Source organism: Urocitellus parryii, chromosome 14 (assembly GCF_045843805.1).
Source record: "Urocitellus parryii isolate mUroPar1 chromosome 14, mUroPar1.hap1, whole genome shotgun sequence".
NCBI classification, from domain to species: Eukaryota; Metazoa; Chordata; class Mammalia; order Rodentia; family Sciuridae; genus Urocitellus; species Urocitellus parryii.
Genome location: NC_135544.1, coordinates 29,355,583 through 29,374,165, shown reverse-complemented (window position 1 = coordinate 29,374,165; position 18,583 = coordinate 29,355,583). Strand labels below are relative to the sequence as shown.

The window sequence follows — 18,583 nt, the reverse complement described above, 5'->3', positions numbered from 1 at the left end:
TCCCGTGTCCCCGCCAGGCTGGCTACCCCCCTCGTGCAGGTTCTGAAGAACAGGGCCAGCTCTCTGGCCAAGCCAGCCAGGTGATAATGCTCATCCTGGTCACTCCAACCCCACTGGCCCCCCGTGGAAGGGTCTCTGGGTACCTCAGGGGGAGTGGCGTGAAGAAGGGAGACCTGGGCTGGCCAGGTAAGAAGGAGGATGCTGAGGGGGTGACAGCCACGGAGACTAGAGAGTGACAGGAGAGTGCCAGGCCAGCTGTCCCTGCTTTAAGTCACCTGGATCCACAGGATCATGTACTTCAGGACGGTGTCCACGGCCTTGAGGGCGTCTTTCCTCTGAGGCGATGAGGGACCATAGTGGTGGCCCTCCACATCGATGCGCTCGTGGTATATGGCTGCCAGGTCGGCTCGGCCGCTCCTGGAGAGAACGAGGCAAGAGAGGCACAGGTTAGGGAGGGCAGCCACTGCCGGCTGCCCCCTCATAACACCCCTCTGGGAAGGGGTCGGCACCTCCAAAACCCTGCCCTGTGGGTCAGGCAAAGCCCAGACCTCAAAATGAGCAGAAGAAGAACCAACCAAGAATTTTTTTAATGTAATTTTTTATTTATATATGACAGCAGAATGCATTACAATTCTTATTACACATATAGAGCACCATTTTTCATATCTCTGCTTGTGTACACAGTATATTCACACCAATTCGTGTCTTTATACATGTTCTTTGGATAATAATGATCATCACATTCCACCATCATTAATAACCCCCTGCCCACTCCCTCCCCCTCCCACCCCTCTGCCCTATCTAGAGTTCATCTATTCCTCCCATGCTCCCTCTCCCTATCCCACTATGAATCAGCCTCCTTATATATATATAAAAAAATCAGCATTTGGTTTTTGGGGATTGGCTAACTTCACTTAGCATTATCTTCTCCAACTCCATCCATTTACCTGCAAATGCCATGATTATATTTTCTTTTTCTGCTGAATAAAACTCTATTGTGTATATATACACCACAGTTTCTTTATCCATTCATCTACTGAAGGGCATCTAGGTTGGCTCCACAGTTTAGCTATTGTGAATTGTGCTGCTATAAACATTGATGGGGCTGTGTCCCTGTCGTATAGACCTAGGAGAGGGACAGCTGGGAAGACTTGATAGTCTTGAGACCTTGGTGACAAAAGTCAGAGAGCATGTCTACTGGTCACCTCATGTCCCGGGCATATGACATTGCTCGTCACATCCTAAAGAACTGGAAGATGAGGTAGCAGTCTGAGAACAGTCCTTACAGCTCACCCTCACCACCTGCTGTCATTGGAAGGTCAGAAACACTGGAAGCAATAGTTTAAATAACTACCTTCAATTATTGCGAACCTCTAAAGAAGTCTCCAAATAAAACCCTTGCTTGTGGGTCTAACTGACTGGCAAGCGTAAGAGTGACATTACCACAGCAACCCTGGGGGATGCAGACAGGTGAGTCCTCAGGGTCTGGCATCAGCAGACACCCCCAGGATGCTTGTTCTGTGGGACACATGAAAGGTCAGCTCCAAGGAGGACACAGAGTTTCTAGCAGTAACCACATTTTCATGGTCCCCCAGATTCTTTTCCCTCTTGGCTGGAGCACCAATGGTTAAAATCCAAGATAGTGAACCCTGAGTCAATGGTGGGCCAAGAAGGACTGGAAGTTAGAAATACAAATGGAAGTGGGAGGTGGGGGAGTGAGAAAGAAAGAGGAATACTCCAGGATGGTTGCTCCCTCCTTCCACTGAGACTTTCCACTGAGACTCCAGACCCCAGCCTCTGGCTTTGGTCTATTTCCCACCCCAATACACTGCTTTAAATAGAACAGAGCAATGATGATGATGACTATGATGTGATGATAATGGTGGTAATGAGAACTGACAAAAGATCAGGTGCGGTGGCCCACGCCTGTAATCCCAGCAGCTCGGAGGCTGAGGCAGGAAGATCTGGAGTTCAAAGTCAGCCTCAGCAACAGAGAGACGCTAAGCCACTCAGTGAGACTCTGTCTCTAAATAAAATACAAAATAGGGCTGATGATGTGACTCAGTGGTAGAGTGCCCCTGAGTTCAATCCCTGGTACAAAAAAAAAAAATACTGATAAAAGATGAAGCAATGGGAAAGAAATTAGAGTTGATTTTCTGCTTGTAATTTACAAGAGGTAACAATGAATACTCTTTGCTTATTTCTTGGGAAACTTTTAAACACACACACACGCACACACACACACACACATGCACACACACACACACACACGCACAGGTGTTGTGCTTTCCTTGATTCGCCTTCCCCAACACTAGGAACAGAGGGAGTGACAGAACCTATCCTCAGAGCCTGCTGGGCCTTGGACTCTGCCATTCACAGGTTTGCCTGACCAGAGTCAAACAGCACTGCTTCTCCTTCGGACCTAGAGGACATGTGGCCTCCTCCAGAGGACTTCCCCTAGGGACCTGAGGTGAGGTTGGGGGGCCCTTTCCTGTGTGTTCCCAGGGTACCCTCAATTCACTTTTGGGCTATGAATTCCATACTGTGCTGTACTTGCCCTTTTATGTGTCCTCTTCTCTCTCTAAATTGTCAAGATCCTTCACTCTAAGCATGATGACTCATTCTCCTTTGTGTCTCACCTCTTGCTTAGCATTTGGCAAACAGTAGAAACTCTGGAACTGTCATTCAAATGTGTAACAGTAAGCGCTCAATAAATAGGAGCAACTCTGCTCAGGCACTATGCCGTGGTCCTTGACATACTTTGCCTCGTGGAATCCTCAGAACAACCCTAAAGAGGATTGGAGAGTTCACAATCACCTGCATCCCAAAGCTAGTAAGAGATGGAGCCAGGCATCAAACTCAGATCCCCAGAATACAACCACAGAATGCTCAGAAAGAACTCAACATCCCACACCAATGAGGAAACATTTGCTGAGCTCATGTGGTCTTTTGGAAATGGCTCTTGCCACCAACCCTAGAAAGCTGGGCATGGGATGGGACAAAAGCCTCACAGTGAAATTGTGTCACTTGGCTTCTCAATGCACAGCACTCTTTGTCTATGGGTTGACCATGCCTCCAAAGTCCAGGATGAGGAGAAAACAATCTTACAGAAAGGCATTTACAGATTGTACAGATGAAGAAATGTGCCAAGTAGGTTCTAGAAATTACGGAAGGCCTCACAGATCTCTAAGATGCCTCTAGAACAGGAAATGCAAATCTTCCACCACCAAAGTCAGATGCTTTTAATTCCAGCAAACTGGGCCTTTGGACATCTACCTCTACTCCACCCTCTAAACCCGGGAGCAAATTCCCAAGTATGTCCTGCCTGGTATCTTCCTTCAATAGATCATGCACTCTTTATTGTTGCTGTAATATTCTCCTGGGTACTCTGGGATATATTTTATTAAAGGTTTTGAGGATGCATTGGTTTCAAGTTAAGTAAAATGCCTGGAGAAATGTTCTTTTCTCTTTTTAGAACAAAACAAATGGGGCTCTCATTAATAAACCCCATTACCACCCTCCTCCACAATGGGTGTGGGGTTAGGCTTATTATTTGGGTGTTTCTTGCAAATGGTATTCTCATTATTCATACTTGCCAATGTGTGAATGACTAATCCAAACTCTCTCTGCCTCTGTACGCAGTTGAGTACAAAAAGTCCGTTTAGGGTCCCACCATGCAGCATGTAGGTGGTGGGTAAAAGTTTGTACTGGGGAATGGCATTTTTGTCCATATGCTGAAATTTGTTTGAGGCCCATGTTCATTGGACTGATAGGGCTGAGGTCCCTTCCTCCACCACTATTTGAACGGAGTGGGGTTCTCCATAAAATCTGTCCTGCAGATAAGCCTCAGCATTTGTTTGCTTTCTGCATTTGCATCTTGAGCATTCCACACGTGCTGATTCACCCAGGGAATCATCAGTTAGGTGTCTACATTTCATCCAGTATGGGGCTTATACACAGGAAAATCATATTTAATTCAGTAGTGACTTATTACCATTAGGAACTTTTGCAAACAAGGTTTACTGTGCCATTAAGGTTCAGTGAAAAACTTCTAGTTCTCTTCATTTTAACAATTTGCCTTAGTGTAGCAGTCCCTGGGCTGGCTTCTCAAAGGCTATTTACCATATTCATAAATCTCCATGCCATCAGAAAGCTAGTAAGTATCACAATTTACCTGATGGCTCTGTGTCAGAAAGCTGTCAACCCCAGATGCCAGGAACACTTGATTTGGGATGCTTGCAATTCAGGGATTACACATGTGAAAGGTTTCTATGTTCAAGTTTCATTGATTCATTAGGGACCTCAGTCTCCAAGGGCGGAGAGCTCTTGCCTGTTTGGAGCTGAGCAGATAAATTCTTAGTAGCCAGCTGTTTTCCACATGGGTCTGGTCTCCATCACAGGTCAGCTCATTTGTAACAGATTGGTTGGGTGAAGAGAGATGGGTGGAAACGCCTGCAGGTCTGCTCTGGGCCATTTACAGCTCTAAGGTCCAGGAACTATGCCAGAAGGACATGTGGCCATCAGCCCAGTTCCCTGAAAGCCATGAGGGGCTCTTAGCCCTGGGGTTTCAGGGACACCTATGTTTCCCATCACCTTGGGATTCTGTCCAAATGTGTTTGCAACGTAAAAAGTTCAAAATATCACGTCCATCTTCCTTACTGAAGTGGTTTAGAAATAGAAAAAAAAAATAGGGAGAGAGAAGTGGAAGCAATTTGCAAATGGTTTAGTTATTGACTGTTAAGGAAAATGATTCAAAATTTGGAAATCAGATTTCAAAAATGGCTACCTGCCTCCTTACTATCATGTTAGAGCGCTACCAATGAGCTTGCTTAAGAATCAGATTTAACTACTGATTAGCATTCAGATTGTGTCAATTTAGCCTTGGACTGGTAAGAAACTGATCAGATGAAAGTGATTTTGTTCTGATATAGAAAGCAGTCCCCCCTAATTATAGTTTTATCATCTTCTGCGTTATTAAACATTTCTGCTTCCAACAATAATCATATCCCACCATCCTTTGTCTTCAACTGTGTTTCTCTTGTTCTCTTTCTCACCAGCCTTGTCAGCCACCTGACTCCCTCAGGCAAATTAACTTGAACCCTGGCCTAATTCCCAAAGATGCAGTGAGCCCAGGTGACAATGTTTAATTTTGAAAAATTACTTCTTTTTTTTTTTTTTTGTACTGGGGATTGAACCCAGGGGCACTGAACCACTGAACCACATCCCCAGCCCTTTTTATATTTTATTTAGGGACAGGGTCTTGCTAAGTTGCTTAGAACCTCACTAAATTGCTGAGGCTGGTTTTGAACTTGCCATCCTCCTGCCTCAGACTCCCAAGCCACGGGGATTACAGTATGCACCACTGCACTTGGCAAAAATTACCTTTTGATGGGGGTACTGAAACGGCACACATCTGGGTTCACCAACTAGAAATTCTCAGGTGAATGGTAAAACATCACTAAGCCTCAGTTTCCCCATCTGAAAAGCCTACCCAATACCTCAATTGGGTATTAAATGAGCTGATATTCATCAAGTGGTTGCAGCACTGCAAAAGGGAGGGAAGGGGAAAGAAATGACCCCCATTTCTCTTTCTTCCAGATGTATCGGACTCCTTTTTCTAGGTATGTGGGCTGAACAGGGTGGAGAACAGAGTCTCTGTCCAGCCTGGGCCTCCCTCTGCGTTCTTGCCCCTTCATTCTCAGTCCAGAGAGGAGGGGCCCAGGCCAGGACATTTGAGCCAGCTTCCTTGTGGCCTCAGGGATGAACTCTCTTATCATTCATCTATTTGATTCACACCAGCAGCCACTGAGGTGCTCGGATCCTGGAGGAACTCCTTTGGAGCTCCTGGCAATAGGCTGGAGCCTGCAGGGACATCAGCTGTGGCCGCCATTCCCGTAGCCAGTTGTTTCCTGACCGACCCTTTGGTGAGGCTGTGTGATCAGTGTGCCAGGACCAGCCTGGAAGTGGCTGCCTGGCCCCTACGTGCAGCCAAGGCTCACTGTGGCCATCTCCCCTCACTCCTCTGTCCACCCCATGAGTTATTGAGGGCTTATTTCGACTTTAGCATGGTGCACCTTTTTCTGCCAACTGAACCATGAATATCTTGCCAACAGAACTTCCAGGAGGATGGATTAAAGGATGTGGATCACAAACTGCTTTCTTTTTTTGGCAGGCGAGATGACTGTGTGTGCAGGGGTGCTGCGTGCTGAGTCCCAATGTGTAATGGCAGGGCACCAGTCGCCAGGGCTACATGCTGCTGAGTGCATAGAGTGCTAAACAGACTGCAAAAGGCCCTGCTCCACTTGGGCCTTGCCAGGGCCCAAGGCCCATGATGGCCCCAAAGAGGCAAAGAGGTGACTCTGTTTCAGGGCATCTTACAGGTGCAGGTGTAGACAGGGTTGGAGGATGGAGGGAGAGGCCCCAGGAGACAGTCCTAAGCCCCTGTGGAAAGAGCTGTGTGCTCAGTCACACACCTCAGAGCATGTGAGATCCAAGGCAAGGGGTTCAACCTTCCAAGTGGGTGGCCTCTTTTGTAAGAGGGGAGAACAACATCTATATGATATGATGGATGAGAACAAAACGGGGTAATGGAAGTAAAGCCCTTAGATTCTATGCTAGCAAATGGATATTAAAAATGTCAACTTATTTCCCTTCCCCTTTCCTTTGTGCTAAAAAGTTTTCTAAGTTCAAAGGGAGCATCTCACAAGGATACTACTGGGATAAACACAGCTTCTGAGCATGGAGGGCAAGGCCCAGGTGAAACAGGGTGAAGAGTTGCTGCTTCCTGCACAGACATGGCAGATTCTTAACCCACCTGGACCCTCTGCTGAAATGGCCCTGGGTAGGACTCCATGTTCAAGATCTTAACAGCTTTTCTTTCTTCTCTCAAAGCCTACCTACCTATCCTGTGTCCCATTCTCTCTGCAAAATGGACAGCGACACTTTATGAGCAGGACTGACCTGGAGTAACGTGGGAGTATGTTTGGACACTTAGGTGCGAAAATTCTTAAGTATTCTACAAATTATAGTTAGAAATTTGAGTTATCATTGAACAGACACCAAGAGTTGAGCTGTGGTGGTTTAGACATATTCCTCTACTCAGGGCTTTCTGATGGAAGGATAAATGTTATGGTTTGGATGTGAGGTGTCCCCCAAAAGCTCACATGTAAGACAATGCAAGAAGGTTCAGAGGAGAAATGATTAGGTTATTGGAGCCTTAACCCAATCAGTGCATTAACCTCCTGATGGGATTAATTGATCATTTCAAGTATGGTATAATTTTACTGATGATGTGTCTTCATCTTTCCACCAACTATTCAAAGGGGCTGTTCCTTGTGACCCTGTTAACTTTGCTATTAAACAATTCCATTGGACTGGTCAATCCTTCCAAGTCCTTCATTGTCCAGGGGCATCCTTCCAATTGTAGGCTATGTGAATGACATTCCATGGAGCTCAAGGCTGTGTTTGGAGACTACATCATGAATGCTACAGAGCTCTGAGTGATTATAGTAGCACCAGGCCTCCATCCCAGGTGGAGGCCTAGCCTGGGACAACCTCCCTGCACCTCCAGTTCTTTGTAGCTTTTTCTCTCTAGGGGATCCCAGTAACTTTGCCAAATACACACATACACACTCACACACAAGCACCGGCATCACCACCAATGATATCAAAAACAAAATCCTCCCTACTTCCAAGGTAAAGATGCAATTCCCCAGCATTCTAGAGCTTTGCCATATTGCTTGAAAAAGAAAAGCAAAACAAAATTAAAGACAACACTCCTTTAGAGGAACTAGAGCCCAGAACTTCTTCCTCCACTCTTTCCTTCCTTATTCCTGAGGACAGGGGAGTCTGCTTAGGTTGACCAGCTTGTCAACTGACCCAGGATTCTCCTGGTTGTGCGCTCCCTGCTCTCCTTCCTGTGAACCACTGGGTTGTACACACAGTCCACTCAGCAGCAAAACTAAGATGAATGTGGAAGAGATCACACTGCCAAACAGACTGTTATTTGGAGGTATTTGTATGACAACTATGATCCAAATTTTCATATTTGGCATGGCAATAGGCTGTAGAGATGGCTAGCATTTTGGATATGTTGGAAACAGCACTGGTTAGATAGAGAACTACTCCAAAGTCCCAGCTCAGCTCATCTGCTATGTATACTTGCACAAACTAGGCTGCAGCACAATATTCCAGCTCATTGTATGTGTGATTTTTTTCAGCCCTAGTGGGCAAGAAAAAGAAAATATAGCAGGTAAGAGGCAGGATCATATAAAACACATGATTTATAAACCATATGAAGAACATTTATTGAAAGGTTACTTCCCCCCTACTCTTCCTCCTCCTTCTCCCTGCCAGAAAAAAAAAAAATTTAAAGCCTTTTAAATGTGTTACTTTTCCATTTTTGAGTATTTTAAAACTGTTTCCTCTCCAACCTATCAATCAGAGCATGAAACTTTATGTGCCCTGGAGGCCCCTCTTGATAAGTTTCATGGAAGTGGGATATTCCAAGAATCAGCAAAATCGGAGGTCTTGTTTCCTCCTTTGATAGCTCTGTAGGGGTAACTGCAGCTCACCATGATTGTTCAGGTAGAAGGGACAATGAGAGAATGGGATCCATATTGGGTTACCTCTGTGTCTGAGGCCATCTGAAGTTATGGTCGATGCATGTGGTTAGGGCTAGTGATCTCTATATGCACTTAGTGTATGTGAGCTCTCCTGGTGTCCCCCCGTTGCAAGTCATGCTCTTTCTTTTGGGAGGATGTAGGTCCTGCCCTGTTCCCTACACACTGATTGCTATGAGTCTTCTGCTTTGATCCTACTCAGGAAACCCACTCGGCAGCCTAGGTGACCTCAACTCCAGCTGAAGACATCCTAAGCCTCTTGGTGGGTTGCTGATTTCTAAAGCAGACTCCCAGCTAGCCTAACATCTTGATCACCACTTCCAGTGACATCTGGACTCACTTGAGACTTTGTCCTGACCTATGTTGTTGATCAGTTCATAGACTCGTGTGTAAAACCCTGTGTCATTGTTCCACGTGGGAGCAGGGGAAGAAAGGTTCTGGACTTTCATATGGTAATGTGCTTTGTGCATTTCAAGAAGAAGGTAGAAAAGGCAATTTTTCCCAAACTTATTGGACCACATATGCTCCCCTTTTGTCAAATACTCATTGATACCTTTCAAATACAATTGTTCTCTAAATCATGATTAGAAAAGTGCTGACATTTATATTGCTTCTCTGTTATCTAACAACATAAAAAAGAAGGTCTCAAACCCCTGGGAATTCTTTTGCTCTGAATTCAATGTTTCCAAAGAGTGTCCTTCCTGAAATTCCTAGTTCACCAGTATACCCTGCTAGCAATTAAGAGTCACCTTGTCAAACGTTCACCAACTCTTCAGGACATTATTTCACCTATGCCAGGCTCTCTTCCTTCACTTTGGGATCCATTATTGGTCTTAGAAATGAAGAACAATGGTATGGCTAAGAATTGGGGATACTTACTTGAGTGAGTCAAGAGCATCACTGACTGCATTGGCAAAATTGATATCCGTTGGGACATTTTTATATTCTAGGCAGTAAGTAGGTCTGACACCAAGAATCTCAACCTCACAGCCTAAGAAGGAAAAAGATGGCAAATGGTTACTCTCTTCAATAACTAAAGTGGGGTGTGAGCCTTTTTGGGGAAGCAAACATCATTAGTCAAAATAAAACTGTTGTACATTTTTATGAACTAAAATAACTTATTTTCTGACAGGTGATGCATTTAAATATAATTTTGCTTAATTGGATCAGAGGTTCTTAAATGCCATTCCTATGTAACACTGATGTACCAAAACAGGGACCAGTAAAACCTGGATAATGGAAAGAAAGCACAAATTAATTAATGGACAGAAACTCCTCAATTAAAACTTTATTCCTATAGACCATTATTATGACTATGAGGTCTTCCAGTGTACATTTTTCTATTCCAGAACCAAGTGTTGGGTTGTATCTGATTAGTTGGAGAATTGTAAAATATCAATACGACTATCTTGGGATATTACACAAAGTCTAAGTGGACTTAGAGGCACTCCACTAGATTAGCAAGCAAAAAATAAAGAGTTCAAGCAGGGATTCTGAGTCATGACCTTGCTTCTCCCAAGACCCAAAGGCAATTCAACTATGAGCGGGGTCAGCTTTTCTGCCCCAGACTCTTGGATGAGATTCCCAATCCTCTCATCAGAACACAGAGCAGGAACGGGGTGAGCCAGTCGTAGTTTATATTAGTTGGCTAAATATTTATTTGGCCCCACGACAAACTGGTAACTATGTTCAGACATAGTGGAAACAAAAGGGATCAGCCAGCGTCTCCTTCCTGGACAGTCTAATCTGGTGGGAGAAGGCAGATAGGAAAACAGGGCCACACGTGAAGTCTAAAGTGAGGTGCACATTTTCAGGGTGTTGTGGGAACTCAGGTGAAGGACATTTACTTCAGGGATTTCTCCTCCTGAAAACCTTTCTTGCATCCCTGTGTGGGCCTCCATCTTGCAGAGGTCACCAAGATATGGCAACTGGGAGTGGACTGGGAGGGGCAAGGCAGATAAGGAGAGCACCATGAGCCGAGGTCCAGAGAACCGTTAAACCATAACATGAACATCCTGAAGAATCCCTTCACCGCCATAACCCTGCAAAACCAAACTCCATCCTCTCTGCCTGATATCTTGGGTTCCAGAAGGACAAGGGCCATTTAGGACACCTAATAGAGAACAAGAAGGCAGGATGCTCTCTTTTCCAAGACATGTTTAAATGGGACAAATAGGCTGCATGACCCAGGAATGAATCCTGCTCACAGCTTCCAAGAAAATATTTATTATTTTAAGAAATGCCAGTAGAATCTGGACTGCTTCTATCATCTTAGATACCTGTGTTTCATCTGTCAAAGGTTATTTGTAAACTTTTGACTGCTCTCTCAAAGCTATGTATTCTGTGTCCACCCTGTGCTTGGTGCCAGGGATCCAATAAGACATTGCATATTCTTTAATAGTTTAAGAGTCTCATACAATGTGACCCCAGGTGACCAGGTGTCTGCTTCTGGCATCTCTCATATACAGGCATGGGAATTTTTAAGTAATGGAATTTTGACCATGATTTATAGAAAAAGAAACAGGCTGTTCTTTTGGTATTTGGACATTAATACCAAGCCATAAATGTTTTTGTATAATTAATATTAAATATTTTTGTTACTACATGTTCTCCTAATCCTTTTATCTGGTTAAAATAAATCTGAGCCTGGCACGGTGGTGCACGCCTGTAACCCCAGTGGCTCGGGAGGCTATGACAGGAGGATTGTGAGTTCAAAGCCAGCTTCAGCAATGGTGAGGCACTAAGCAACTCAATGAGATCCTGTCTCTAAATAAAATACAAAATAGGGCTGGGGATGTGGCTCAGTGATCAAGTGCCCCTGAGTTCAATCCCCAGTACCAAAAAAAAAAAAGTATCTGTACTTAGCAATGGCATATTAATACAGTTTACCTGAGAAATGTATTCTTTCCGTGGCTAAAGTAAGATAAAAACTGTTGTTTTTTTTTTTAAATTGATTAATTGTAAGTGAAATTCTGTAGTAAATGTAGAAACAATATGTGGCAAAGTAGAGATGTTGTTACATTGTTATGCAATTCTCTAATTTTAAAAATTATACAGAGATATTACAAATTTGATTCCAGACCACTCCAATAAAGCAACTATCCCAATAAGGCAAGTCACAAGAGTTGTTGTGCATATAAATATTATGTTTATACTATACTGTAAACTGCTATTATGGTTTGGATATTAGGTGTCCCCCAAAAGCTGTGTGAGACAATGCAAGAAGGTTCAGAGGAGAAATGATTGGATTGTGAGAGTCTTAACCCAACCAGTGAATTAATCCCTGATGGGATTAACTGAGTAGGGATTGGAGGCAAGTGGGTGTGGCTGGAGGAGGAGGTTAATTGGGGGCGTGGCTATGGGGTATATATTTTGATCTGGAGAGTGGAGTCTCTCTCTCTGCTTCCTGATCCCAGTGACGTGAGCTGCTTCCCTCTGCCACTCTTTGCCACCACGATGTTCAGCCTCACCTGAGCCCAGAGAAATGGAATCCGCCTTTTATGGACCAAGACCTTTGAAACCATGAGCCCTCAAGTGTACTCTTCCTCCTCTATAATTGTGCTATTCGGGTCCTTTAGTCAAAGCAGTGAAAAAGCTTACTAAAACAGTGTGAGTTCAATGAGACAAATCAATAATGTGTGTTAAATATGATGTCTTAAAAATAAAATGACAAAAATGTTGTGACCAGAAACTTGCAGGACCTAACCCTAATACAACTACAAAGTCCACAGTATAGCATTATGTCTGAAAAAAACCTACATACCTTAATTTAACAATTGTTCATGGCTAAAAAATGGTAGCAATCACTTGAGCTGTTGGAAGAATAGTGCCAATAGACTAGCTCAATGCATGGTTGCCACAAACCTTCAATTGATAAAGAACACAATATCTGCAAAGTGCATTAAGGTGAAGCACAATAAACAAGGTGTCTGCAATTGATTTTAATTTATTCAAGGACCATGCAGCATCCTGCTAACAGCTGAAGGCAGGGTAGGAGAATGTAGAGAAATTTCTCCTAGATACATAAACTCTTCATTGAATGCAAAGCAGCAGCTCAACATAGACTAAGGGCAGAACTTCAGAGTGGCGAGAGATCTTCCAACTTGTAGCATGTTGTGGATAATTCTGGGATCCTCAGTGATCTGAAATATTGGCAGCATAACTTCTCATGTAAGGCATAGACTTCTCCAATGGGAAAATTCTAAGACCTACTATAGGGATAATCCTTATCTTTCTTCCCATGTGAAGCTGATGGCAAAGTGAATGTGCTAAAAGTTTTTAAAAGCCCAGATCCAACTCAATTGCAGATTAGGTTGGCTTAGGTACCACTCTAAAGGGCTAACATAGGAAAGAATATAAAATTTTCTGAGGAAAATATAATTTACCACACTCTCTACTGTCCTATTTTACATGATATCCAGCATAAAATGAAATCATGAGAAATGCTAAGAAGCAGAAAATGTGCCCCATATTTAAAAGGAAAAAATAGTCAACAGAATCAGACCCACAGATAACACAAATATTCATCAGAAAAGTCAAACATAAAAGAAATTTCTTAAATTATTATTGATTCTTTACAGCAGAATTAATAATATAGTAAAGGATTTAAAATATGTGTAACTAAAATATATGATAATAGGAGATTAGGTTTGCTCTTTCTCAGGCTTCATATAAATGGAACAATGCCATATATACTCTTTTTGTGTCTGTATATATACCATATAAGAGTATATATGGTATTTTTCCATATTATCATAAAATATATGATAATATATGATTATAATGTATATGTGTACAACTGACACTAAAAAACTGAAACTATAACATTATTTGTAAAGCAATACACATTATGTCAAGGTAGACTTTGAATAATTTAAGGATGTTGGAATATCTAGAGTAACTATTAAGAATAAAAAGGCTTCAAAATCTAAATTCAACAGAGAGAATATAATCCTATTCTAAAAGTGTTCAATTAGTGGAAAAGAAGACAGGAAATGAGAAACAGGGGAATAAAAACAGTTAAGACACACACATAAAAATAATACAAAATTGGTAGGCTTAAACCAAACCATACTGATAATTACATCAAATGCAAATAAACCAAACACTATTTAAAAGACAGAAATCATAAAACTGGATTAAAAAAATAAGACCCAAATATATACTATCTTCAAGAGAAAAAAATTATAAGATGTAGTCTGGTTTTTAAAGGGGACATTAAAAGGGGACATGGAATACTAAGTACAAACAAGTAAATGTAGTTATATATCAGACAAAGCTGATTTCAATAAATTGAAAAATTGCTTTGAAGATGAGCAATTTTTATAAATTGTTGGTGGGACAGAAAATTGATATAGCTACTTTTTAAAATTATTCAATGGTTTCTTATAAAGTCAAATATACACCTGCTTTTTAAGTCATGAATTTCAACCCTTACTAATTTACACAAGAGAAACAAGAACATTCTATAAAATGGCTTATACAAGAATGCTCATAGGAAAAGAAAAAAGAATGCTAATAGTAACTTTGGTCATAATAGCTCCTAACTGTAATTCTAGCAACTAGGGAGGCTAAAGTAGGAGAACTGCAGCTGGAGGCCAGCCTGGTCAACTTAGTGAGACCCAGTCTAAAAAAAAAAGTGGTGGGGACTGGGAATTTACTCAGTGGTAGAGCACACCTCAATTCAATCTCCAGTCCTGATACATAATAAATATTTAAAAATAGCTTCAAACTAAAAATAGTACAAATATCCTTAAGAAGGAGAATAGAAAGAAAAATTTTGGTATATATATTCATGCCATAAAATACTACTCAATGCTTAAAAAAATAAAAACTTCTGTTACATGCCACAAAATGGTGTATCTCAAAAACATTATATTGAACAGACACAAAAAGAGTCTATGTGGTATTGTTCCATTTATATGAAGCCTGAGAAAGAGCAAACCTTATCTCTGATGGTGGAAAACAGAAAGTATTAGCCTCTGGGAATCAGGAGGGATGAACTGGAAGGAGGAATGATTAAGGAAAAGTTCTATAACTTGATTTGGATGGTAGTTACATAGGTGCATGCAGTTTCTAAAGTGCATCAGACTGTATCCATACAATTTGTCCATTTTATTGCATGTAAGTCATACCTGAAAAATCTTAATTGAGTATCTATAATGTTCATAATATTGTATTAAGATATAAAGAATAATTGAACCAAGATGATAGTATACCAAGATTAATAATAATAATGATCGGTATTGATTGGGAACAATGTACCAGGAAAATGCTGGTGCTTACATACTTTTCTTGGTATAATCTATAGTATAGTTGATATTACCTTCATTTTACATCTAAGGAACTGAGTCAGAGAAGGGAGACAATTTGTTTATTGTTATAGAGAAGCATCAGAAAAAGCCAAGATTTGAATTCAATTCTGACTCCAAAGCTATAGACATTATTGTAAAATAGCCCCTGGTAACTTCAGTCATGCAAAAGAAGAAATTATGCTTTCCATAGCACTAAGATTTACTCAGATAACCAAGAAATAAGTCAAAATTTCAAGCTCCAAGAATGAATAAGGGTGAGACTTTGAGATAAACTATACAATGAAATAGTAAAATAGAGTGAAGCCCATGCAAAAAATATCAAATTAGCTATTTAAAAATATTTATTAAAAATAAGGTACATATTTAACATTGCAAATGAACACTCTAAATCTAAAGTTCCAAATTATTTCAGCAAATATTGGAAGAGAGAATGCCAGGTAAGGAGGATAAGCATTTGATAAAAGGAAAGGATGACCAATATATAATGTCTCATTTCTAGACATTGATTTTAAAGATTTGAATATACAAAAGAAAATTTATTTAAATAACTAAAAATAACTTTAAAGAAAAAAATTAAAGCATAAAATTGATCAAGTATCAAGGTATAATAAAAACAAAAAAGAAAAAAGAAACATTCAGGAAGCACTAATGTTGAAAGCATAAAAAAGGAGGAAACCAAATATATTAGATTTAAAATAACCAAAGTGTACCAATAGCCTGAAAATAGCTACAGTCCACATTAACAGTTATTAATGTATGCAATTGTCTGCATAACACACATCCCCACACCAAGACATCTTAATATCCAAGGTATCAAGTGCAAGACTGCAATCTTGGTGGAAGACTTTAATGACAATTCAAGATATAAAGAATAATTTTGATGAGTCTCAGGTTGTGTATATAGTATGTCTAAATATTTAATGAGATAATATAAGGAATGGGTAAACTAGAAATTATGCACATGTGAATCAAATGTATGATATGTCAAGGTCATTGTAATGTTTTGAGCAACCAGTAAAAAATTAAAAAAATAGAAATTATACACATGTATAATTTCTGTATTATTGTTTTCAATTTATGAAGAAAAAGGTAGTGATATTTGTATCTTTTTTCACTAAATATTCCTATGACCCCAAACTAGTAAATAAACAGATTTTTATCATACTTAAAAAAAAGAATGATTAGAAATAGAGAAGATTTGAATGTTAGTATTGATAGGCTGGATTCGATCAATATGGAAATTTTATCTCATTTAGTATAGATTGTGCATTTTTTTTCAAACATACCTTAAGAAAAACTGATCATATTCTGGTCTGTAAATAAAATCTCAATTTCCCCAAAGCAGAAATTTTAGAGGCTACAATGCATATTATCTGACCATAGGTAATAAAATTCAAAACGTAATCATAACAATTTAGTAAAAAGAAATCCAATGACTCATAAATTAAAAAGAAAACTTTTATGTAAAGTGATGTAAAAGGAAATGTAAACTTCACTTACAGGCTAGTTATTAACAGTAAAAATTCTACATTTCAAAACTTCGAGGGATGCATTTATATTTTGGTCAGAAGTAACTCAGGAATGTCATCTTCGCCATTGTAACTTATTACTGTTACACGATTTTTTTAATCAAAAAAGAAATCAAAATAAGAAATAAATTCTGAAGTCAGGAGGCATGTCTGAGATTTCTTCTGTCAGAGCATTTAAAAATTTTTTTTTGTAACTTGTGGCAAAATATTGATATTGCTCCACGACACAGTACAGAAACACACATACAACAGAAGCAAAAGCTTCAACAGACTATGAGCAATCTGCTCAAATACATTCTTATTCCATTTTAGTCTGTTGAATGCACATTTTTCTAAAAAAAAATTTGCTGATTAGCAATCCATAAATTTATTTTACTCTCCACTATAGATCAAGATGTATGTTTGAAAAAACACCAAAACATTATCTGCTGGTGAGTCATTATCCCCCCTGGGGATATATTCAAGGACCCCCAGTGGATGCCAGAAACCAGGGATAACATGGAACGCCTTATATAATCATACGCCATATTGGTCAACAACAGATGGCATATGTGATGATGGTCTCATAATATTACATTGTCTGGTGATGTATGGTCATCTTAGTTTGTGCCAGTAACTCTATGAGGTTCACATGATGAAGAAATGAACTAACAACACATTTCTCAAGACTTTATTAATTTATTTATCTGTTATTAATTTGTGAATGATTGTGCTATGTTTTCTTCCACACATGTGTTCCTGTGATGAAGTTTAGTTCATAAATTAGGCACAATAAAATAATAGCTAATAATAGAACAACTTTAACAGTATACTACAGTAAAAGTTATGTAAATGTGGTCTTTCTCCCTCTCTCAAAATATGGTATTGCACCTTTTCATTTAAAGAATGCTCCTTATGGTTTCTCTTTGGCATGTCTGAAATTGACAATATCACTATTCTCATACTTTGAGGCCATTATTAAGTGAAATAAGAGTTACTTGAACACAAGCATTTTGATGCCATGTTAGTGGGTCTGATAACCAAGGCAGCTTCTAAATGACTCACCAGCAGGTAATACACACAGTGTGGATACACTAGACAAAGGGATGATTCACATCCTGGGCAGGACAGAACAGGACAATGTGAGATTTTTATCATGCTGTTCAGAATGGTGTACATTGTTTATTTCTGGAATTTTCCATTTGATATTTTCAGACCAAAGCTGATCACATGTCACTCAACTGTGGATAAGTGGGTTTCCTGTATGAAATATACACCTTGAGTCACTCTGCATTGAGAATGAAGTTGTTAGGCAATATTCAGATGAGTTTTATCATATACCCACTTTGCCTAGCAAAATACTAAGACCACTTTTCAGAAACATACTCTAACAAAACAAAGTTGCATATGCAAGCATTTTTACTACAATGTCACTTATAAGATTGAGGACTATATAAACTTTGGTAAGAGAAGTATGTTTAAATTATGGTACATCTGTTTATGTGAAGAAACACCCAATATGCATTTTTTTAAATGTCATTTGTATTTATTAACATATTATTTTAAGTGGAAAAAGACTAAAAATAATATATAAAGAATGAATTTCTTTTTGTAAATAGTTAAAGCATGTTACATATTTAAAAAACGAGGGGAAATAAATGGCAAAATGTAAGAAAGAACAAAATTTGGGTAACTGGTTGTTAGACTCTTTTTAGGAGCGGGTGGTAACTGAAGTAGTGCTGAACTTCCCTTGATCTCTGGACCTGAGGCAGCTATCTTGGAACTATGGAGCTACAGGCCTTTAGCTTCATGCTAAAAAAAACCCTCTGGGTTTAAAAAATAATGTTGTTAAGCACCTGAACCACCATAAAGTACATCTTACATAATACAAATAAATTCTACTCTTAGCACATTCTCTATGATTTGCAACAAGTGATTCTAACTGACACAAAATAATCATAGCTGACTTTTCTATTTTTATCATTACTTGTCCAAATTAACCATACTGTTCCAAAACAATTTAATTCCTTTTGCAACAAGAAACCAAAAACTTTTTAAAAAATTTTTTATTTGTTATCTATGACAGCAGAATACACTACAATTCATATTACACACATAGAGCACAATTTTCATATCTCTG

At 39.8% G+C, this 18,583-nt stretch overlaps 1 protein-coding gene across 1 annotated transcript in view; it reads right to left on the bottom strand.

The window, feature by feature from the left end:
- Enpp6 (ectonucleotide pyrophosphatase/phosphodiesterase 6) overlaps nucleotides 1-18,583 on the bottom strand; it is a 103,108-nt gene that overhangs the window by 25,720 nt on the left and 58,805 nt on the right. Inside the window, exons 3-4 of the mRNA XM_026400609.2 lie at nucleotides 9,501-9,612; nucleotides 276-417 (exon numbers count right to left, since the gene is read on the bottom strand). Of these exons, the coding sequence (XP_026256394.2) occupies nucleotides 276-417; nucleotides 9,501-9,612 (254 nt within the window). The remainder of the gene's footprint in view (nucleotides 1-275; nucleotides 418-9,500; nucleotides 9,613-18,583) is intronic.